Genomic DNA, 23,916 nt, shown 5'->3' with positions numbered 1-23,916 from the left:
GGCACAAAGTTCTAACTTACATACTTGAGGGGTTCTTTATTTGTTTTTGAAACAGGGTCTTACTACATACACAGCCCTGGCTGCTCTAGAACTTGCTATGTAGTACATACTGGTCCCAAACTCAGAGATCTGTAGGCCCCTGCTTTCTGAGTGCTGGTATTAAAGGTGTGGTCACCATGCTGAGCAACAGTTAATTTTTTAAAAGGTCACTCAAACACTAAGAAGAGCCTGTAGAATACAATACTGAACCCTAAACTGGTTCAACGGGTAAAGGTGCTGCCGTTCTGCTGGACTGGTCTCAATCCTCAGAACCCAAATGGGGAAACTGACTCATGAAGTTGTCTTCTGACCTACACATAAACCACAGCACATCCTAGCCACACTCAAACACAGAACATAATGAGGAGGTGAATAACCAGGGGAGGAGCAGGCTACTTGAGATAGGTTTGGGGAACTCTGTGAGTCACTGAAAGACTCTAGGCTAAAATTCAAATAGTAAAAAAAGAGTCAGACAAGAAAAATATCATGCAGCAAAGACTTTCAAATATGAGGAACAGCAAGAGCAACAGCCTTCATATAAAAAAACAGAGATAGCAGGGTGTGGGTGTGTGCGTGGGCATGAGGGTAAACACCTTTAGTCCTAGCACTCGGGAGGCAGAGACAGGTGGATCTCTTTGAGTTTGAAGCCAGCCATGAGTTTCAGGACAGCCAGGGCTACACAGTAAGATGCTTTCTCAATAAATAAACAAACAGCAGAGAAGAACGCAGGCAGGCCTGGCTGAACCTTGCTTGTGAAGGCAAACGTGGCTAACCTGCACCAGAGAAGCAGGTAGAGCCAAGCAGCTTAAGGACTCCTGAGACAGACAGGGAGCTTTGCTGGTAACAGACACTTTGTTGCTTTTACTTTCATTTGGAAGTTATAATTCTTGTTTTCTTTCTAGCAATGGTTACCTTAAAGAACTTAAATGTATGACTATTTAAAAGTTACAGCAATCAGATAATTCATATACAATAAAGAGATGTCCTAGGCTCTACTCTTTCTGTATCATCAGGCTTTCTATTAATCTAAGAGGCTATACTGCAACATTTTTAATGAGGTTTACTAAAACACTTTGAATTCATTTAAAGACAAACACATTGACTTTTTTAAATGAATGGTCATATCCTAATTCATTTAAATATGTATGTTAATATATACATTACACATACAAATATGTATATGTGTATATTTTAATTTTAAAATTTACAACTGTTTACATATGCAACGTGTATGCTGGTACCTTCTGGAGCTGTAGTTACTTCCCGGTACTACGGGTTGCCCAAACCCGTAGTTGGGAATCAAACTCCATTGGAAGAACAGGAAGTGCTCTTAACTGCTGAGCCAGTTTTCCAGCCTCTACAAGTGCATGCTTTTAAATGTATTAAGTGTATATGCATATATTTAACATAACTGCTCATAAAACACATCTATAATATACTTTTAACACATTAAATAGTAATATACAGCTTTAAATTTTCTCTTTTCCATTTACTATGTCTTGTAACTATTTATTCTTCCTAAAAGATGTGTACGAATCCAGAGAATACCAAAGATTAACCATTCTATTGATGGGAAAGACTACCAATTGTTAAAAATATGGTAACTTGGTTCAATTTCTAAAACGAAAATATATACAATATACACACATAAATACACACCATCAAAACAAAATAAAAATACTATGTTAAAAGTAATTTTGTAACTGGGCAGTGGTGGCGCACGCCTTGAATCCTAACACTTGGGAGGTAGAGGCAAGAGGATTTCTGAGTTCAAGGCCAGCCTGGTCTACAGAGTGAGTTCCAGGACAGCCAGGGCTACACAGAGAAACCCTGTCTCGAAAAAACAAAAAAAAAATAAAAATAAAAAATAAAATTAATTAATTAATTTTTAAAAAAGTAATTTTGTATCTAGGCATCATATACATCACAAAACCAAAATAAAAATATTGTGTTATCAGTAATTTTGTAGCTATGCATCTATCTTAAGACTTCACATAAGAATGGAAAAGGTGGCTGACAAGATGGCTCAACAAACAAAAGTGCTGTAGGAAAGCCTGAGTTTGAGCTAGAAGATGGAAAGAACTGACTACAAAGTTGTCCCATGTTCTCCATGTGCACAGTGTGGTGTGCACACACCCACATTCACACCCACATGCAATAAAGTAAACAAAAATTTTAAAAGACCACAAAATAAATAGAAAATAGAAAGAAAATACAAACAGTGATTAATAAAATAGGTTTACAAATGTTTGGAGATAGTCATGGTTTCAGCACTCAAGATGAGGCGTAAGGATCTTGAATCCAGAGCCAGAGTGGGTTACATAAGACCATGTCTCAAAGGAAAATGAGATCTTCAGTGTGTACACTTGTGGCAGTTAATAAGTATCATATCAGCATGGCTTCTAAATTACACATATGTATTGGCCACTCTAACAGCTTCTAAATTACGTGTATGTATGTATGTATGTATGTATGTATGTATTGGCTACTCTGAGTCTCACTGGCTTCCCCCTTCCTTAGTTTTCTTCAGATATCTGACAACACAAGCAAAATTTTCACCTAAAACATAGCTTTTAAAATTTTATATACTACTTCTAGAATTTGAAATAATTAATAGACCTTGATATTTTAGTCCTGTTAGTTAAAATGAAAAACACTGGTTATAAATAAGTATCACAACCCTAAAGGAAATAACAGAAACAATTAGTAATCTCCCGCATGTTCTTTTCATAAAGATTTCAAAATAAATCTAAGGTTATACATAGGATGTGGGTTTTCTCTGGGAGTAGTATTACAGAAGGTCTGTGGTATTAGCAGGGTCATGACACAACACAGGTTGCTTAGTGTCAGATGCAAGTGTAGAGCTTACATTTTAAAAGTATTTTATGTTACAGCCAGAGGAAAAAATTCAACAAAAGAAGAGGGTGCAGCACACAAAGCAGAGCCAGGCTCTCTCCCTCTTCAAAACTAGTTTGCCCTGCCGAATACTTTCAAAAAGCCATCTCTTAACTATTTTAAAAGTTAAATAACATTTTATGGCTATATTATGAAATGAAGTTCAATGGTCAAAGACGCTACAATATTAACTTAGAGAACAGTTAGAACTGTTATGTTCTAATTTGTTATTTCCAATTCATCTATTACAGCCAAAGGTCTTATGCACTGAAACTGCACTGAATGACTGCAAGAGAGTTGACAGGTAGCACCCTGAGCAAACTGACTCTTAAAGGGAGAACAAGCAGTAACTTTAATAGGTTATTACTGATTTATAACCCAGTCCCAAGGACAAGTAGCACCCTGGCTAATGAGTGAAGTAATACTGAAACATTGAGAACAACCACTAACTTTAATAAGTTATTACTGATTTATAACTCAGTCCCAAGAAAAAATTTAATCAGAACAGTAAATGTGGTAAGTGGTAACCTCTCCATGACTTTGAGGTGACTCATTTGAAACATCTAAAAACAAATCACACTAATCTCATGTGTAACTGATGAATCCTCAAAACAGTTTCCTGTAATTTAAAGTCATGAACACAAAAGTTTGAATAGTCTTTTTAGTAACCAGAAGAAAATGAAAACACATTTGAATATCTATAAGATATGTGTTCTGAAAAGTACAGAAGGGAGAAGTCAAACTTATTTTTCTAGTATGTTGTGCTAAGTTTGACTTACAAAGAGAAACACATACTAGTATTTTAGAGTGACATTTCTGACAAGATTGGACAAATGTACACATGAAAAGATCAGCCTTAAACACAAAAGCTAGAAAATGTTTTTATAAATTGTAGTTTAACTGGTAGTGAATTAGTTTTGCTACAAATATTTAAAATTCTACACAATTCTGAGTTTCTGAAATCGTATAATTTACATTAGACATTAGCTGGAGTGATCTTAGGTTTAAAGAAAAAATGAGAAGGTATTTCCATGTACTGAGCAGTCACTTTCCCCATTCGCATCTTACATTCTTAGCTATGTTTGTAAAGATTCAGGAACCAGCACTGATACATAATTATGAATGCAAGCCACAGTGTACTCAGATCTCTTTTCTGTTGATTCCAGTTCTGACAATCCCCACCCGTTTTTTCTGCTGTAAACATTGATCTGAGTAATAGTAATAGATTTATTTATGTCTTTAGGCTCCTTTGACTAGGACAGTTTCTCATATTTGTATTTTTCTTTTCATGGCTTTAAGCTACACAAGTGTTTGCAGACTGTCCACAATGGAATGTGTGTGCAAGAAGAAGATCCTAAAATGCCATATACAAAACCTAATGACAAGACAGCAAGCAGGGTGGGATAGTCCCTATACCCAGCAATCTTTGTTGAGATAGTTACAAACTAGCTATTTCTACATTTTAAAATGCCCAAAGTAAAAGTTCTGAAAGACAATTTTTTTTTTTTGGTTTTTCAAGACAGGGTTTCTCTGTGTAGCCCTGGCTGTCCTGGAACTCACTCTGTAGACCAGGCTGGCCTCGAACTCTCGAACTCAGAAATCCGCCTGCCTCTGCCTCCCAAGTGCTGGGATTAAAGGCGTGCGCCACCACTGCCCGGCGAAAGACAAATATTTTATCATTTACTTAAGTTGTTCAAAAGGAAAACAATAAATATACTTGGAGGGGTAGATGGAATCTCATCAAACAAAAAGAAGTTCATCAGCTACGACACAGCAAATCAACTATCACCCACTGTGCAACTATCAGTTTAGGAAGCTGGAAAGTACAAATCAATTACAAAGTTTTTTGGTAAATTCCATAATTCAGAAATCACACTGTAATTTCACACAATTAAAAGGATTAAAAATTTAAAGGTGGTAGTAAAGACCTTATCACTTCCTTTCTATCTCTGTCAAAAGTGCATGCTGCTCTGGGTACACTGATTTAAACCTAGATCCCACATTCTCTGTCAGAACAGAATTGTGAGTGGGCGTTTGCTGAGCCAAGAGTGGTTGGGGTATTGCCCATCTGAGACATCCCTAGAGGTTATCTGCTGGGCAAACTAGCAAAAGTGGGTAAATGTTACTAAGTACCAGGAACAGAACCAAAGTTGGGTTTGAGTAGACCCATACCATTTTAAATAAAAACTTTCCATTATTTGTAATACAGCAGTACTAACCTAAAGACTCAGTACACAGATTAACGTGGTTTTGATAAGACAATAAACATGGTTTTTTTTTTAATCACCAAAATACAAACTCAGTTCCAGGACTAAGAATCAGGATGCATGGGTTTAATTCTTACCTATTTTCCTCAATGGAGTTAAATTTTAACTTTCCTATGCCTTGTTCTACTACTTGAAAAGTAGATGACTTTCATCACCTAAACTACATACTATATGAGTCACTTATTCTGTTCATCTCTCTTCGGTCTACCATTAAGCTAAATAAGGAGATATTTTTTAATTGTTTACTAATCCAGGTAGTGATTTGAATGTAACAGGCATACCATAGACACTCCATAAATCTTGGCTAAATAGAAGTTAATACCCCACTTAAATTCATAATTTAACCAGTTTTTATATCTTTTAAATGGGAACAAAATTTAAGATCAAAAAGGTATTTCAAGAAATAAACTTACTCACTTGCACTTCAATAATTAAGAATGTTTTGAGTATCACTATATGTTGATGTTAGAAATAATGAAACCAAATAACAGTTCTTCCTCGCAGTGAACTTGAGATGCACATAAGTGGGACAAAAAAAAAGCTGAAAAACATGTATCAACCACAGTGGTGTGGGGTAGTGTAATGGAGCTGCAGGGCAGAAGTCGCAGGAAGAGCGGACGGATAGTTAGCTGTGCTGCACCACTCACACTGATAACTGGGGTGGTCAGAGGAGAAACACCAGTGAAGTAGAAAGAAAGATTCCCAAAGCTGTGTGACACTGTGGTCTGTGCACAGCCTATGACAAAAGCTGTGTGACACTGTGGTCTGTGCACAGCCTATGACAAAAGCTGTGTGACACTGTGGTCTGTGCACAGCCTATGACAAAAGCTGTGTGACACTGTGGTCTGTGCACAGCCTATGACACCCAAGGAAAGGGAATGAAGTTGGAAAGACAGCTGAGAGTGAGAACTGTCCTGAAGAGAAAAGAACGGAAAAGGTGGAAGCAGGGAACGATGGATATAAAGGAGCTATTAAAGGAGGCGGCAGTCGACTATGAGAACACTTTAAACTACCCTAGCAGTATGTTCAAATACTAATGAAACATTTTTAATGGAAAAGAACTAAAGTGTGGGTTCCATTATAAATATCAATTCACTTTCAGATCTTCTCTATGCCTCAGTTTCTCCAAACATAAGGGTCAAGTCCTGTCTTAGATGGTTGCTGTGAAGATTAAACTAGGGAATATACTTAAGAGATGAGAACACTCCTGAGCATGTTTTGTGTCCAGAAGTGCCCGTGCTGGAATAATTAAAGTTGACAGTATGAAGTGTGTTTCCAAATACAGTAAACCCAAAAACAAAATGTTGAAACAGGGTTTTATACTGCATAAAACTTAGCTTGCTTAACACTGTCCTCTGGAATCTGCTGGCACTGGCATCCACATGTAGACACACAGACACTCAAGTAAATAGAAAAATAAAAATTTAAAAAAAAAAAATGAAGGAGTTGGGTGAAGGCCCTGGTATTGTGGTTTATGCCTATGATCCCAGCTCTTGGAAGGTATAGGAGGATCAGAAATCCAAGGTGAATTTGAAGCCCTAGCCAAAGTGGGGAGGATTGAGGATTCAACAGCAGCAGAGTATTTGCCTAGCAAGCTTGAGACTAAAGATTTGATCCCTAATAACAGACAGGGGAGGGAAAGAGGAAAAGAGGGAGGGGAAGAAAGAAAAAGAAAGATTAGATAGGAAAACGTACAAAATCCCTGTGTGCTGTTGCACAGCAGGATACCTGCAGATAACAAAAATTGTCTGTGTAGTTTTCAAACGTAAAGAATGACACTCAAAATTTTCACCAGAAAGAAAGAACATGTGTCAGGGACAGTGAAGTAGGCCTGTGATACCAACAGTCGGAATGTAGATGCTAATGCCAACAGCTGGAATGTGGAAGTGTGGGATCCCAAGTTTTAATTACAATCTGGGGCTTTTGAAATCCTATCTCAAAAAGAACAAATAAATGTATGAGAAAACAATGTGTTTAACCTGATTTAAACAACATACAGAGAATCACATAGTACTCCATAAATATATTCAATTATGCTTTTATGTACCCTAAGAATACATTTATTTTAAAACTATAGATAAATAGACAAATAAAACAGCTTCAAGTATAAAAATTCAAACTAGAATGTTGAGGGCTGGAGAAATGGCTCCGCAGCTAAAAGTACTCACTGCTCTGAAGAAGACCCTGCCACATTCAGTCCCTAGAATTCACACCAGATGGATCACAACCCTCTCTAACTCTACTTCCAGGGGCTCTGGCACCTTCCTCTGGCATGGGGGCACTAGGCATGCATTCAGTACACATCCACATGCAAGCAAAATACTCATACACATAAATGCTTTTCTTTTCTCTTCTGTTCTTTTCTTTTCTTTTCTTTTCTTTTCTTTCAAGATGAGAATGTTACTAAGATGGAAGTTGGGAGCCAAGCTTGCTGTTAGACACCTTTGAAGCCCAGATGCTTTATAGCCCAGCAGGAGTATCTTGAGTCTGAGGCCATCATGGAAAGCAGTGGGACCCTGTCTTAAGTTTTAAAAAGAGCTAAGAGTAGTATAACTTGATGACAGATTGTGCAGAATGCACATGGCCCTGGGGAAATCCTCAGGGTAGGCAGGCAGGCAGGCAGGCAGGCAGATAGATGACAGAAAGATGATACATGGATATTCATTTTTTTCTTTTTCTTTTTTTTTGTTTTTGTTTTTTTGTTTTGTTTTGTTTTGTTTTGTTTTGTTTTGTTTTGTTTTCGAGACAGGGTTTCTCTATGTAGCCCTGGCTATCCTGGAACTCACTCTGTAGACCAGGCTGGCCTTGAACTCAGAAATCCGCCTGCCTCTACCTCCCAAGTGCTGGGAGATTAAAGGCGTGTGCCACCACCGCCCGGCCTGATGGATATTCATAATTACACTAAAAAGCAGGCTTTAATTATATGAACAACAGATTATACAGTCCAAAATAAAATCATGTGTAACAATATAATTTATTATACCAAGATTTGAAACAATTTAGTTTATGAGAAACTAACAAAGGCTGAACCTAGTGCTATGTCTCCAGCATTCTGGAGTCACAGGCGAGAAGATCTCTCTAAGTTTCAGGTCAGACAGGGCTATAGAACACTAACTGGAAGCATTAATCTGGAGAGATGTAAAATATAGACTCACAGTCCCCCCCTAGTGGAACCTGAGAATGATCTGACACAATTTCTCAACTGTGAATGATCTTAATGTAATATTTTATAATAAAAAAAGTTTCAAATTTAAACAAAAATAATTTAAGAAGTTGTTTTTAAGTAGCTCATGCTGGCCTTGAACTTTCTATCTTCCTGCATCTATCTTCAGAGTGCTGGAATTGCTGTCTGTGGATCTAATCTACATTAAATAATAAATGTTGAGCTACTGAGACATTTACTGAAATTTTCCTCTAAGTAAATTAACAGCAAGTCAGATCAAGAGCACATGAGTCTCGGTTCTGAAGGACAAGAAAACTGCCTCAAAAGTAGCAGAAAGTACAGAAAGTTAAAGAAGACAATAGTATAGAGAAGGGCACAGAAATCTGGACCAACGTGAGGTCCCCGGAAGAACAGTCTAGAGAAAACTGGGCAGTGCTGTCTGTGGGATGGAGACATAATGCTGAGAACCAAGGTGGAGATGGGAGTCTGATGACAAAAGAACAGGATGTCACACTGAGGAGTTCTTATAGGATTGGGCAGGGAAAAGCAACTGACAAATACTTTTGTCAAACAAGGCAGCTCTGGTAACTGTAGGAAAGTTACCTCCAGTTGGGGCTGAAAAAAAAAAAAAGGAAAAAAAAAGGATGGGAGATTTCTTTATTTCTTCTTTTTTTTTTTTTAAAGATTTATTTATGAGTAGTACACTGTAGCTGTCTTCAGACACACCAGAAGGTCCCATTACAGATGGTTGTGAGCCAGGATGGGAGATTTCTGACTCAGAAAAATGTTCAGTAGTAAAATGGACTGGGGAAAAATGCTGGGAAGACTCAGAAAGAGGCTTGCTTGCTTTTCCTCTATAGTGCTAGTCCACACAGCAGGTGAAATATTGGCAAGAAAGTAACTATATAAAGTTCAAAATAATGTTGGCTACTGAAGCTGAAAGCATGCACACCTTACACTTGCACCTCTAACATGCATTATGGAGGGTAAGAAAGAAGTATCTGAAGTTACTCCAGGCTTCACATTTTCAGTGTGATAATAAATGGTCTAGAAATCAAGACTCAATATACAAAGAAACATAAACTTTGCGATGAAGTAGGAAAAAAATTGATTTTACACCAGTCAACATGGAACCTCAGTGTGTGCATGTGTGTATCTCTGGGTATGTGAGTGTGTGCAAGTGTGCATGTGTGCAAGTGTGGATATGCAGATAAAGAAAATGTCAATGTATACAATGGAATGCTATTTAGCCTTTAGAAAGATGGGAACTGTACTGGTTGTGATGGTATACCCTGTAATCCTAGCACTCAGAAAGCAGAAGCAGAAGAACATGGGTTTGAGCAGAGCCTGGGCATATAAACTATAGGTTAGTATGAGCAGCACAATGAGATTCTGCCTAAAAAAAACCAAAATTAATAATAATAAAAAGAGAGCCTCTCATTTTTGACATGGATAAACCTATGTACTCAGTTACAAAGGAATCTAAGAAAGGTGACCTCATAACAAGGTAACAAAACAAGGGCTTGGCAAAACAAGTTAGAGAAATATTTAAGAATATTTGATGGATCCTTTTTCACTTTTCACAAGGTAACCATGCAAATATGCAGAAAATATGCAAATAAGCAAACCATGCAGAATATGAGGTTCTTAGTTTTAGTAAGTAATTCAGTATCAACAAAAACTAATTTGGCTCAGTGAGTTAAAAAGTTTGCTCTACAAGATAGTACCTACCTAAAAATCAAGGCATGGTTGCACATGCCTGTGACCACATCATGGAGGAACAGAGGTAAGCAGATCCTAGGAGCTCACTAGCCAGTCAATCTAGCCAAACAGTGGGTCTCAAGGCAATATATACAAAGAACAATACAAGATTCCACCCTATGTCCAGTTCTAGCTTCTACCTGTATGTGCATGAGCACATACACCTGCATACTCACACATGTGCCATACACACAGAGGCTGCTGAGGTTACATGCACCACACCTAGACAAAACCATAATTTGAATCTTGCTATTTTGTGTTTCAAAAGATGGTACCATGTTTAAATGAGAATGGCACTATAGGTTCCTATGTCTGAATACAAGTTAGTGGAGCTGGTTCAGGAGGAATCAGGAGGTGTGACTTTGTTGAAGGTGCATCATTGCGGGAAGGATATGAGGTCAGGACTATTCATTCTCTACTCCCTCTCTTCTCTCTGCACCTGCTGTCTGTGGATCAAGATGTAAAGCTCTCAGCTACTGCTCTAGCACTATGTCTGTTTTCCTCCCACCATTATGACCAACTGACTAACCCCTCAACTAAATGTTCTTTTCTGAGTTGCCTTGGTCATGGTGTCTTCTACAGCACTAGAACAATAACTAAGACAGGTGGCAATCTTTTTGAAAAGTCCATACAGATTTGTGTATAATTTAAGTAACTAATTTATAAGCCAGGCATGGTACCTCATACCTGCAATCACAGCAGTCTAGATACAGAGAAAGGAGTACTTCTGGGAGTTCTGGGCCAGCCTGCACTACATAGTGAGTTCCAGACCACCCTAAGCTACATGTAAAGACTCTGTCTCAAAAAATAACAAAACAAAAAAACCCAAAAACAAAAACAAAACTTAAACTAACATGCTAGCCAGTTTTATGTAAACTTGACACAAGGCCACAAGGTAGAGTCATTTGGGAAGGAACCTCAATTGAGAAAATATCCCACATAACAGATTTACCTGTGGACAAGCCTCTGGTAGACTTTCTTGATTGATGATTAATGTGGGAAGGCCCAGCTCACTGTGAGTGGTGATCCTGGGTGCTTTAAGAAAGCAGGCTGACCAAGCCATAGGGAGTAAACACATACATGGTGTTCCTTAGTGGCTTTTCAGCTCCTGCCTTGAGTTTTGGCCCTGACTTCTCTGGATGACAAACTCCAAGCTGTATAAACTCTTTCTTTCTGTGCTGCTCTTGGTCATAGTGTTTATTACAAGAAGAATAGCAGGGAGACCATAACTCAAGCAGTGTAGCATATCTTCTGAAGAACAGTAGGTAGATCATAATTCAAGGCAGTGTACCGTATAGACCATGACATGTTTCAAGGCACAGGCCAAGAAGATTCTGTACTTTTCCACCACCTGGCCCCTCTTACCCCCTCCCCTTGTAAAACATGCTATAAAAAAGCATTTTATGTTCAAAAAAAAAATTAAAAAAAAAAAGTGTAACTAAGACACCAAACAGACAAGCAATCCTGTAATACTTTGCTTGTATAGGACACTAACTTCTCTATCCTAGTTTATAAATTAAAAAACTAAAAGTGGGACATGGGGCCAGGACATGGCTCAGCAGTGAAGAGCATTTATTACTACTGTAGTGGACCAAGGTTCAGCTCTCAGCATCCACACAGTGACTCACAACCATTTGTAGCTCCAATTTCAGAGGATCCAACACCCTCTCCTGACCTCCACAGGCACTGCATACACAGGATGCAAGAAAAATATTCAGACATAAAATCACCACCATTTGTAGCTCCAATTCCAGGTGATCCAACACCCTGTTGTAACCTCCTCGGGGACAACATAGTTCAGAGATATACACACAGGCAAAATACTCAAACACATAAAACTAAAGAAAACAAAAACAGACCTTAGGGAGAAAAGTAGGATATTAAAAATTACTTTGAGGGTGGAGGGTAGGGTAGGACTTCAGCAGACGTGATGGCAGTACATTCTCTGTTTTAAATAGAATGGTCAGTGCAAAGACATGATCAAGTGCTATTCAAGATGGACCGGGAGCTGCAACAAAAACCTAACCCAAGTTCTATGTTAAGATTTTGAACTTCAAAAAAATTAAAAGCTTTTATGCATCAAAAACAATCATCTGTGGGGATATGAAACTCTCTTGTGGGTTCTGTGCCAACTGCATGCACAAGGTACAGAGATATACATGTAGGTCAAACACTATACACATAAAAAATAAATCTTAAAAAAAGTGCCCCACAGAAGAAAAAATGGAATTCTTGTGATCTGAATTAAGGATGTAAAATGATATGTTTTACCGAAAATACCATTTCAAGTCCACAAAAAAAAAAAAAAATTAAACAGAAGTACTGTATGGCCCAGCAGTTCTAGATAATTCTTAATGCTGAGTGCAGGAGGTCTAGCAGGTAGTTACGTATCTCTGATCATAGCAGCATTGTCCACTGCAGCAAAGGTAGCTGAATGAATGTATAATACACTGTAGTAAGCACATGCAATGAAGGATGCATTTAGCTTTAAAAAAGCATATATTGCATGAGTGAACCTAAGAACTTCATGCTAAGTCAAACCAGAGTTCAGATCCTCAGGACCCACATAAATGCCAGCTAAGCATGGCAGCTGCCTGCAATGCCAGCACTTGGGAGGCCGAGGTAAGGGATCCCTGGAGTAGGCTAGCTAGGAAGACTAACTAAATTTGTGAGAGACCCTACCTCAGGAAACACAGTAGATAGCAATGGAGAAAGACACCCAGCTTTCATCTCTGGCCTCCATATGACCCCCTCACCCCCACATGCACAAAGGCACCCTGAAGCGGATTAATATTGATAATAGAACCACAGCCATCTGGAGGCAGACACAGCAAGGACCCACTACTCTGCACTCCCACATCATACCTGGATCTCAAGCTCAGCAATGTGCTGCTGTAGTTCAGCCATAGCGGCTATGCTATCCGCTTCCCGGAGTCTCACAGCCATGACTTCTTCCTTGTTCTACACAGCAAACAGGATATAGCAACAAACCAGTTGAGTTCAAAATCGAAAGTTTCTAGATTTTACAAAATTTTAAGGTGTATAAACTGCACATTAGTATTATCCCGCAGAGTCTGAGGCAGCCAGGTATAAACAACCACAACCAACAGGACAAAAACAACTTATAAGTGGCCATTTATCAATTCAAATCAGGCTCTGCCTCCAAATAAATCTGTGAAAAATTTATGAAAAACTTTTGGGATTCAGGTATTCAGGGTTGTGAAACTGGAGATTATAGGCTTTTACTATTTAAAGTGAGAATACTCAAATTCATTTGTAAAGTGAAAATAATGTTAATACAAATAATATCCAGATACTTTATATAAATGAAAAATAAAATGAGCTTTAAAGATTACTCAAAAACAGGCTGGAGAGATGGCTCAGCGGGTTAAGAACATTGACTACTCTCCCAGAGGTCCTGAGTTCAATTCCCAGCATCCACATGGTGGCTCATAACCATTTGTAATAGGATCTGATGCCTCTTCTGGTATGTATGGAGAGAGAGAGAGACAATATATTCACATAAAACAAATAAATAAATCTTTTAAAAAAAAAAGATTACTCAAAAACAAATCATAAGCCTTAATCATATAAAACTTAATGTAAATGAAAATGAATATACTTAGATAACTAAGGGACTGGCTTCCTTGAAAAGTTACAGTTGTTATAAAACTGTTACACTCTAGCAAGGGGAATACACAAATATTAGCTGCTAGAATGACAATTAATACACTAACATTAGTTACCAGGATCTGCAAAAGGCAGGAGAGAAAACTTAATTAATTTAGAGCTGGCATACAAAGGCGTATCACAGCAAGTATCCTCAGTATACTTTACAAGGTACAAATGAACAAATTAAAACTAAGAGAACAATCCTGTGTCCACCTGCAGAGTCTCTACCAGTCTGTCCATCACTCAGAAACACTCAAAACAAGGATCGTCATCATTGAACTTTTTTTTTTATTTTGCTAACAGGTACCAATACAATTAAATTCAGAAACATTGTTACTAAAATGTTTAAAGAAAACTGACATCCATATAGAGAAGATTAAATTAATTCTCTATTAAAGACGAAATGGTTAAAGGCAATGTGGCATTACAATCTCTGCCAGCTATCACTGTGACAAGTCACAGGGATGTAACCTCAGTGTGCACTACCTTATTTCTAAATGAATCCAGTTGCATTTTTGAAAAGGGTCAATTCTTGAGTTAGTACAATTGTACTGCTGCCTACAGATTTCTTCAGTCTAAATTCTAACAGCCATGAATATTTATTAGGATGTAATTTCATCTCTGGATTTCAGTGACACTGATAAACCACTCAAGCTTCACTCTTGGTTATTAATGACACCAGAACAAGTTGATGGAATTACAGCTTTATATGTGCCACTGAAAGTCTTATTTTTCATAGAATAATAAGGCTTGAATACATAAGGGTGCCATCCCTACTGTCTGCTAAAGAGATTAGTACTTTCTGTTAAAGTATTTCGACTTCCCTTTGGGACCCTGCACCTCTTTAGTGATTTCTGACACACACTTGTACGTGTGCGTCTGAGCGCTGGTCTCCATCCGATGGCCCCAGCCAACTGTCCTCATTACGTAATGCTACTTAAGTTCCTTTCATATTTTAAAAGATTAACAGAAACTGTACTCATTTTTCTTAACCCACCTGCACACACACATTTCTCTTGCTCTCTGTTATGCAAACCATTAGTAGTGACTGCATGCTAACACAATGACTCAGGGAGGAGCTTCACCTCTGCAATTACCAGCATTTTCAGGTGAGTCATTACAAGCTACATTTTAAAGGGATACTCATCAAAAATGAGCATTAGTAAATGCCAATGTAGACATTAACTTAAGCAAAGCTAAGGTTAAAAATGAGGTTTCTTCCCTGAAATTCACCCTCGGAACAAAGTGAGCTAACCTTGTCTGAGAACAACCACTGTAACAAGATCAGGAAAATGAAGGAAAATTTAACCTGAGTGTGCTGAGTGCCTGTGATCCCAGCAACAAGACGCAAAAGAATCAATGGGGTTTTGAAACCAGTTTGGTCTATAAAGCAAAATCCAGGCTAGCCAAGGCTATATAACAAACCCAAACCCAATCCTGATAAATGTATAAAGCTCCACTGCATTGACACTCACCTTGCATTCAATTTCTGCCTGTCTGCGCTTCGCCTCACTTAACTGGGCCAGCAACCCCTTGTTCTTCACAGTCAGGGAGCACACCTTCTCCTGCAGACTAGTCACCTCTTGCTCTGCTCTTCGAAGCTGGTTACTATTGATCTGGTTCTAGTAAAAAATGTAAATAGACACTCTATAGATAAAGGATGGAAATTTTTAATAATTGTTTTAATTTGTCCATCTTATACTTCAACAGCCTTATAAAAAGTTACTTAAAATGTGTACTAAAAAATGGAAGATATAAAACTGTTTTTATATTACTTACTTAAATTAATTAATTATATTATTATATTAGTATACTTTTAGTATAAGAATCCTCAGTCAATTGTGCGGCATATGTAGTTCCAGTAATTGGAAGGCTGAGGAAGGATGTTGAATAAGAGATTAAGGACAGCCTGGGCTACACAGTGAATCTGAGGACATCCCATACTATATAGCAAGACCCTGTCTCAAAAGAGAGAGGGGGGAGAGAAATCTTTAAAAGAAAAAACTTGAATTCTCAGAGAGAGAAAGAGAGAGAGAGAGAGAGAGGAAGAGAGAGAAGGAGGGGGAAAGAAAGAGAGAGAGAGAGAGAGAGAGAGAGAGAGAGAGAGAGAGAGAGAGATTAATCTTTAAAAGAAAAAACCTGAATTCTCCAAAAGACTATTACAAACTCTTAGCCAACACATCAGCCTGGCATTGTTGCGCACACCTGTAATAGGAGGGTCAGGAGTGCTAGATCAGCTTTGTCTTTGTAGTGAGTTTGAGGTTAGCCTGGGCTACATGAGACTCTGCTTCAAAATGCTAGAAATACTGAAAATTTTAGACTTCAGTATATCATTTATACAAAAAAATCTACAAGTTTTGTCTTACATGCTAACACTAAAACAAATGACCCTATTTTAGAGGGATGTTCCTTCAATACTGCTGCAAAGAATTCTAGGATAAAAACTCTTCCAACGACAAAATACAAAACCACAATGCAAGACTTAACTGTGGGTGAGAACAGTGCATGACATAAAAGAAAAGAGTATATTCTAATAATTTCTCATAGTGAAGTAATTATATGAGGACTTCAAATAAAATAAATGCTTAAAATTATTGAAGATATAAAGGGAAGAAGAAAAAGCATGAGCAGAAGGGAAGCCATGAGAAGCCATGCAGAAGTGGCATGGCGGGGCAGGCTTAGCACTTGAGACCCAAGATCAAGGCCACACTGCAGCACACAGTGCTACTTCAAAGTTAGACCAGGGGGAGGAAGAACAATGAATTTGGCCAAAGAAACTTTTTTAGTTTATGAGCTAGTGTCTTGCTATGTAGCCTGGTCAGTCTGATATTCATAACCTTTCTGTTTTTACCTGCTGAGTTTTGTAATTATAAATGTGTGTCATCAGGCTGGAGAGATGGCTCAGAGGTTAAGAGCACTGACTGCTCTTCCAGAGGTCCTGAGTTCAATTCCCAGCAACCACATGGTGGCTCACAATCATCTGTAATGGGATCTGATGCCCTCTTCTGGTGTGTCTGAAGACAGTGAGAGTGTGTTCATATACATATAATAAATAAATCTTTTAAAAAATAATAAAAGTAGCCGGGCGGTAGTGGCGCACGCCTTTAATCCCAGCACTTGGGAGGCAGAGGCAGGCGGATTTCTGAGTTCGAGGCCAGCCTGGTCTACAAAGTGATTTCCAGGACAGCCAGGACTATACAGAGAAACCCTGTCTCAAAAAACCAAAAAAAATAAAATAAAATAATAATAAAAGTGTGCCATCATGCCTCACAAAATTTTGCAAATTTAAAACTAATCAAATAAAATTTCTAAAAATCAGTATAACTGCTGATAATAGAAATTCAATGAGGGCTAGAGCAACAGCTCAGTAAGTTAAATGCTTGGCCTGTATGGCCACAAAGACTTCAGTTTTCATCTCTAACACCCACATAAAGATGGGTGGTACAGATATGTAACCCCAACACTGGGGAGCAAACAGCAAGGGAGGATAGAGATAAAGACCTCTAGAGCTCACTGGCATCTAGCCTAGCCAATAGATAAACTCTAGACTCAAAGGGAAACCTGTCTCAAAACTAACATGAAGAGTGACCCCAGGAAGACACCCCAAGTCAGCCTCTGGCCTCCGCATTCCCCACCCCAAAACATATACAAATATGTATATATTCATAATACATACTCACACACACACAATGAAAGGAATAAATACAAGATTAGGCATGAATACTGTAAAATATTAGTGTTCTAAAAGAATGTGTAAGACAGAAAATAAAAGAAGGTCCAAATTTTCAGCATTTTTAAAATATTTGAGAAAATTTTATTCTTCCCCTGCCCTACACACACCTACACACACACACACACACACACACACACACACAAGTGAGCAAAGCCTAGGCCTAGTTGGGTAAGGTTATAACCTAGATACTCAAGAGGCTGAGCCAAGAAGACCACAAATTCCAGGCCAACTTGGACTACGCTGTGAGCTCAAAGCAATCCATGTGACTCAGTGAAACCATACCCCAAAGTAAGAAGAGAGCTGAATGAAGCTCACTGATACAGCACTTAACTATCATGGATTCAATCTCCAGTGCTTCAAAAAATAAACACATGAATATGAATCTACAGTTCAGGGAGCACAGCTAATCCCAATGATGGTAAAGGCAAATAAATCTTCACCAAGACACTGAATAATAAAGTTCAGAGCGCTAGCGAAATAAGCAAATCAAGGAAAATTCAATATATATGAAGGAAAGAGAATGAAGGCATTTTACCAGAAAATATGTAATGCTTTAGAGGAGACTGTTTTTCAGCCTACAAGACTTTACTCAATTAAGTGTTCATATAAGAATAAAGGTAACCTCAGTTTAAGAAAGTCAAAGAAAGCCAAGTGAAGTGATACGCACACCTATAATCCTGGCTATTTGCATGGATCATGAGTTTGAGGCCAGCCCGGACAACAAAGCAAGACAGAAGAGGAGGAAGAGAAGGAAGAGGGGAAGGGGAAGGGAGGGAAAGAAGGAAGGATGCATCAGTCAGAATAAACAGAGGATTAGACAGACCAAATCAAATGAGCACCATACGACCACAGCAGTATCCAATCATCTGAAGGCATACAAGGGGCATACAAAATAATATGTAACATGGATGAACATAGCAAGTTCTTCTGAGGGCCTTACTGTTTAAAATCAAGATATAATTACTGCCTTTAGAATTCATTTAGCCAGGCAAGTACTTCCAATTTTTCAGATAATAAACTTTAATAAGAAATAATAAAGAAGTCAAGAGAAAACTTCTCACAAGAAAAAATACATGAAAAAGACTAGAAAATGAAAAAAAAATAATAAATGGGGGATAAAAATGGGAGTACAAACTAACAGATAATGAGAGCTGTTGATCTCTGAGTGGGGATAGGAAGAGCCAGAATACTGACCCCAATCTTCGGATTAAATAAGGGTGGGGATGAGGGCTGAGCTTGAACTCAGTTTAACCTAGAAGCCTCCTAAGGAAAAGGGAGGGGATTTAAGCTCTTCTTACCAGGGCAGAAGCAGCTATAAGCTGTAAAGAAAATCTAGCTAGAATGAACATCGGACTAGTGGAGCCAGGTATTGGCCTAGAAAAATTCCTAAGTTCTTGAACACATTCTTGCCATGTACCACAACAAAGGTTAGCCAGAGTCTTTTAAAATTAATTATTTCATTTATTTACATCCCAAATGTTGGCCCTTCTTGGTCCCCACTCCAAGAGTTTTTCCCCCCTCACTCTCTCCCTTTCACCTTTGAGAGGGTGCTTCCCCTAGGTATCCCCCCACCCGGGGACATCAAGTCTCTACAGGATTAGGTACATCCTCTCCCACTGAGCCCAGACAAGGCAGCCCACTGCTAGATATGTGTGTGTGGGCAAGGTGGGATTCAGGCCAGCCCCTGTATGCTCTTTGGTGGGTGGGTCAGTCTCTGAGAGCTTCCAAGAGTCCAGATAAGTTGATACTGTTGGTCTTCCTAACCCAGACCCAACGGGGCATGCATGACAGGACTAGCACAGCAGTCCTCTGAGAGGTTCTGAGACAGAGTCCTCTGAGCTGACTGAGACAGATGCAGATACTCATAGCCAAACATTAGATGGAGGTCAGGGACCCCTATAGAAGAGTTAGGGGAAGGACTGAAGGAACTGAAGGGGATGGCAACCCCATAGAAAAACTTGTCTTTAAAACATCCACAGTATAGGCTAGAGGGAAGAGAAAACTCACTATTATAGGAAGAATACATTTAATTTACCTATCTCCTCCAAGGAATCAAAGCTTTATCTGGCACAGACCCAAAGACAATGGCGTCTTTAGTGTTACAAAATACATTGTATCTTAGGGAAGAAGCAGTAATAGGTTCTGGATTAAGAGCTATAGCCATTGGTGGGCAGAAGCATTAGAAGGTCAAATACCTCTGATACAAAAGCAAAATGGAAGTTAAGGCTGGGGCTTATCAGAAAATACCCTTGCCCCTCCAATTTCCTGCAACAAGCAATAGAGGAATACTGCTGAATCCAGTCCTGGTTCTAGGGTATGATACAGAATAAAGACAGGACAAAAGCTGTCTGAGAAACCATCCCTCATCCTGAAAATGAGGTATTGCCAAAGGAATTTGAACCCTGAAGTGCACTGTGCATAACCATAGAGCAATAGTCAACTCAGTCCATCTGACAGTATTAACTCAAATCCGCCACATGTAAGGCCTGGCAGATGGAAATGTATACCCATTGCTAGGCACAAAAACTATTTATTTACCTTAGTTATCGCCCTATACAAGATACCTAATTGCTGCTATCCCCTTCTCCATACTATGGATGTCTGTTTCAAGATAATCAATCTTTCTTGGTGTAAACTTGTTGGGGCACATGAAAATGTGTTCAAAACTTTACAAAGCATGTAAAAAAGCAAGGAGAAACAGAAGTACATAATAAGAGACCAATCAATGCACAGAAGCAGCCTTGGGATGACATAGAAACTTAATTATCTAATAAGATATATATATATATATATATATATGAATGAGAGATAGTCATAATCATATATGTGCATGTGTACAAATAGAAACTTTGCTCATAAAATAAAACTTCCCACTGTAAAATATAATTTCTACTTTACATAATTTTAGCCTCTTCTATATTTTTAATTTCAATAGAACTTTTTGAAAGTAAATATGAAACAAGGTATGCTTATCCTAGAGATTGCATAGTCACTTTATAGTGCCTGACATGGAATAACCATTTATTTGTTCACTGGAATACAAAGTGACACATGAGTAGACTATGCCCCCTACTGACTGAAGAAATCCTCTGAAAACCAATCACATGCTTGGTTAGCCCTTCCTGTGTATCCATGAATTCACACTGCTAAGGACTTAAGTTTTTTAAAGTGTATCTATACTGCACATATTCAGACTTTTATTATTCCCTAAACAGTAGAGAGCAAAAATTATTTCTATCACATTTGTGCTGTATAGGCCTTGTACCTAAGGATGGTTTAAAGTATACTGGAGAATGTATTACAAATATTATATACAAATGATACACCATTTTACGTGAGAAACTTGAGCGTCTGAAGATTTCAGTATCAGCGGAGATCTTACAATCTGCCCCATGGATCCCACAGGACAACCTTATGTGAAATACAGCTCAGAAGAATGTAATTCAAAAAAGGCAAACTTGCCTTTACAATACAACAGGTTTTATAAACAAAATAATTTGCAAATCTTAGGCCAAATGTATTTAAGACAGGGGTTTAATACAGGAGACTCAGTTACTCAGGATCCACCATACACTTGAAAAGGCAGAATGCACACTGTAGCTCACATGTGATTTGCTACTGGAAATGCATGGAGACAGGTTTAATCATTACAGAGACAGGGTGCTGCTAAACATCCTATAATGCACAGGCTAGGTAAACAAAACGAATAATTTCTAGCTCAAACATTTAAAAAGTATTCAAGTTGAGGAATCTTGCTCTACATAAAGTTTCCTTCTTAATTCGTGCAATAAGGCAACCCTATGAGTTTTACTAATAAACCCAAAAATCTAGCTTGTTTCGATTTTATTGAAGGGTCAAAGCAGAGATTGTGTCTCTGAGGAAAAAAATGTTTCTGCCTGTAATCTGAGCAATGGGAGGCTGGGGCACATTTGTCATTAGTTTGAGGCCAATTCAGGCTACAAAGTGAGAAGCCAGGCAGGGATACAGCACAGCCCTATCTCAAAAAAATCCACAAAACTCAAAATAAACAAAGCTAAAACAAACCAAACAGCATGGGGGCAAAGCTCAGTGAGAGCGCTTTCTATACACACACGGATTCAGTGAGAGCGCTTTCTGTACAAGCGTGGAGATCTAAGTTTGGATCCCCGGCTCAAATAAAAGGTGGGCTCACATTTTTAACTCTAGAGTTATAGTGTCAGACAGACAGACAGACAGACCAATTATTGGACCTTGCTAGCCAGCCAGGTTAACTGAAACAAACAACAACAGTTGCTGGAGCTCCATATTGGATAACAGATGCTGTCTTAAGAGAACAAGGGCAGACAGCAATAGGTTAGTTTCAGCTGTCTGCATGAGGACTAGAAACTGACGTCTAGAACTCAGCTTTTATGTCAGTCCTAAGGATTATCCCACAGTGAACCTGATTCATTTACCACTCCCTTAAACACAATGGCATGATGTTCAAACCTCCCATTTAAAACCTACATTTTCACTCTTTGTAGTATCTGTTTATAGTCACTGTTATTTTTAGAAATATTGAGAAAACAACTGCGTAAGACTCTGATCTAGCGCTGCTTTCCACCAACCTGGGCCTGCCCATCATACCTGTGTCTCCATTTCCATCATCCTTTGCTTCATCTCTCTTATTTCTGCCTGTGTTTCCGCTTCTCTAAGGCGAATGCTCATTAGCTCATCCTGTAACTCATTCACAGCATTTTTCTTGGGTGGGTCTTTCCATCTTCCAGAAGTCCGAGCTAAGTGACGCTAAAGCAGAAAGTATTATTATACTGCAGCAAGTCCTCTACAGAGGATGAGTTAACTCTACAGAGCACGACGTGAGCACTGTCCACGGTCACTTGGTTACCTGTTTAAGAGATGCTTTTGCTTTGTAATTAGTACTCTTGGTTGGCTTTGGACTTAAAGCTCTTCCTGTCTCAGCCCTCCTAAGGGCTGGGATTCCAGATACATACCACCATGCCCAGCTTAATTTAAACTGTTGCACCTAGGTATTTTTCTAAATTCATTTTTTAAAAGTCATGTTCTTCTAAAATTATATTACATTTATTCACTGGTTTGGGAGTGAGGGATACTCCATACCACATACATGGAGCTCAGAGGACAACCTGCAAAAGTCAGTTCTCTTTCACCATGTGAAGCCAGGGGACCCAACTCAGGTTCTCAGCCTTGGTTATGAGGCCTTGTGGCAACTGCCTCCTTCCACAGAGCCATCTCACAGGACCCCTATCCTCCCACCCCCTCAACCTTCCCCCAGTTCCCTACCCCTCACACTCCATTCAAATCATGGCCACCATTCTGAAAATGTACTGTAGGGTTTTGGGTTGTTTTTGTTTTTGTTTTTGTTTATTGCAGGGGGTGAATTGATTTGCAGGGTGGGGTTTTGTGTAGCCTTGGCTGTCCTGGAAGTCACTACGTAGACCAGGCTGTCCTCAAACTCAATCTGATTACCTCTGCCTCCCAAGTGCTGGGAGTAAAGGTGTGCGCTTCACCACCCCCGTAACTGTGCTTTTTAAAAACTTATTCTCTTCTGTCTTACAGAGTTTGTTCTTTACCTAATTTCTATCACAAGTAGATACATTTATGGGAATGTATCTAAAGTGTCATTTATTTTGTTATAAGCATTTTCAAAAGAAGTTAGAAATTTACATATATACATTGGTGTTCCCTTCAGGTGTTTCATACTTTCCAACAATGTACCTAATAGTAAAGAAAAATCTTTGTTTAATAAGTGAACAGATTATCAAATTGTCTTCTGAGTTCCATTTCTAGGGCTGGAGTGATGGCTCAGCAGTTAAAGACTAGGTTCACAACCAAAAATATAAGTTCTATTTCTATACCATAGGTTAGTGCAATTCATAAGACAAATTTTCCTGTACAGTGGCTTGTAGCTAACATAGAAACTGACAAGTGATCAAGGTGCAGAGAACAAGTTTATATGGACAGCTGAGCCATCTGTGTCACACTCCCTCCCAGCAAGGTTCGAGAACCACTGTGAAGAGGGAATGGAAAAGCCTGAAAGCCTTTGGGCTTTGGTGAAGACCAAGGCACAGCAGTGTCTTCTGGGCCTGACAGGACCACTGCACTCGTGAACTCCCAGCAGCTGTGGTTGCTGCACATGACCTGTGTAATCAAGCCAGTGAGCACTCCAGCAGGAGGCAGGGCGAGTTCTTGGGCTCCTGACAGTTGCTCCTGGATAAGACTGTCAGTTTTCTTTAAGAATGTGGCCCCTGGTAAATCAATCATGCTTAAATGGATGACCCCATACCCATAAGTATATGGGCAGTACAAACTAGACTAGTGAGTGTAGAAAAAGGAGGACCTGAGGGTGGGAGGTAAGGCAAAGGGTGTATCTGGGAGGTTTTGGGGAT

The 23,916-nt window shown here is 38.8% G+C and overlaps 1 protein-coding gene across 5 annotated transcripts in view; it reads right to left on the bottom strand.

The window, feature by feature from the left end:
• Positions 1 to 23,916, bottom strand: part of Evi5 (ecotropic viral integration site 5) — a 150,910-nt gene that overhangs the window by 35,446 nt on the left and 91,548 nt on the right. For all 5 annotated transcript variants that reach the window (XR_003713233.1, XM_028782374.1, XM_028782377.1 and 2 more), the window contains 3 exons: positions 22,136 to 22,294; positions 15,273 to 15,419; positions 12,991 to 13,086 (listed from right to left, as the gene is read on the bottom strand). Coding sequence is in view for 4 of the 5 variants with exons in the window: in XM_028782374.1 (XP_028638207.1) it covers positions 12,991 to 13,086; positions 15,273 to 15,419; positions 22,136 to 22,294 (402 nt within the window). In the remaining variant the exon portion in view is untranslated. The remainder of the gene's footprint in view (positions 1 to 12,990; positions 13,087 to 15,272; positions 15,420 to 22,135; positions 22,295 to 23,916) is intronic.

Source organism: Grammomys surdaster, unplaced genomic scaffold (genome assembly GCF_004785775.1).
Source record: "Grammomys surdaster isolate TR1022 unplaced genomic scaffold, NIH_TR_1.0 751, whole genome shotgun sequence".
NCBI lineage: Eukaryota > Metazoa > Chordata > Mammalia > Rodentia > Muridae > Grammomys > Grammomys surdaster.
This window is presented reverse-complemented; position numbering and strand designations above follow the sequence as displayed.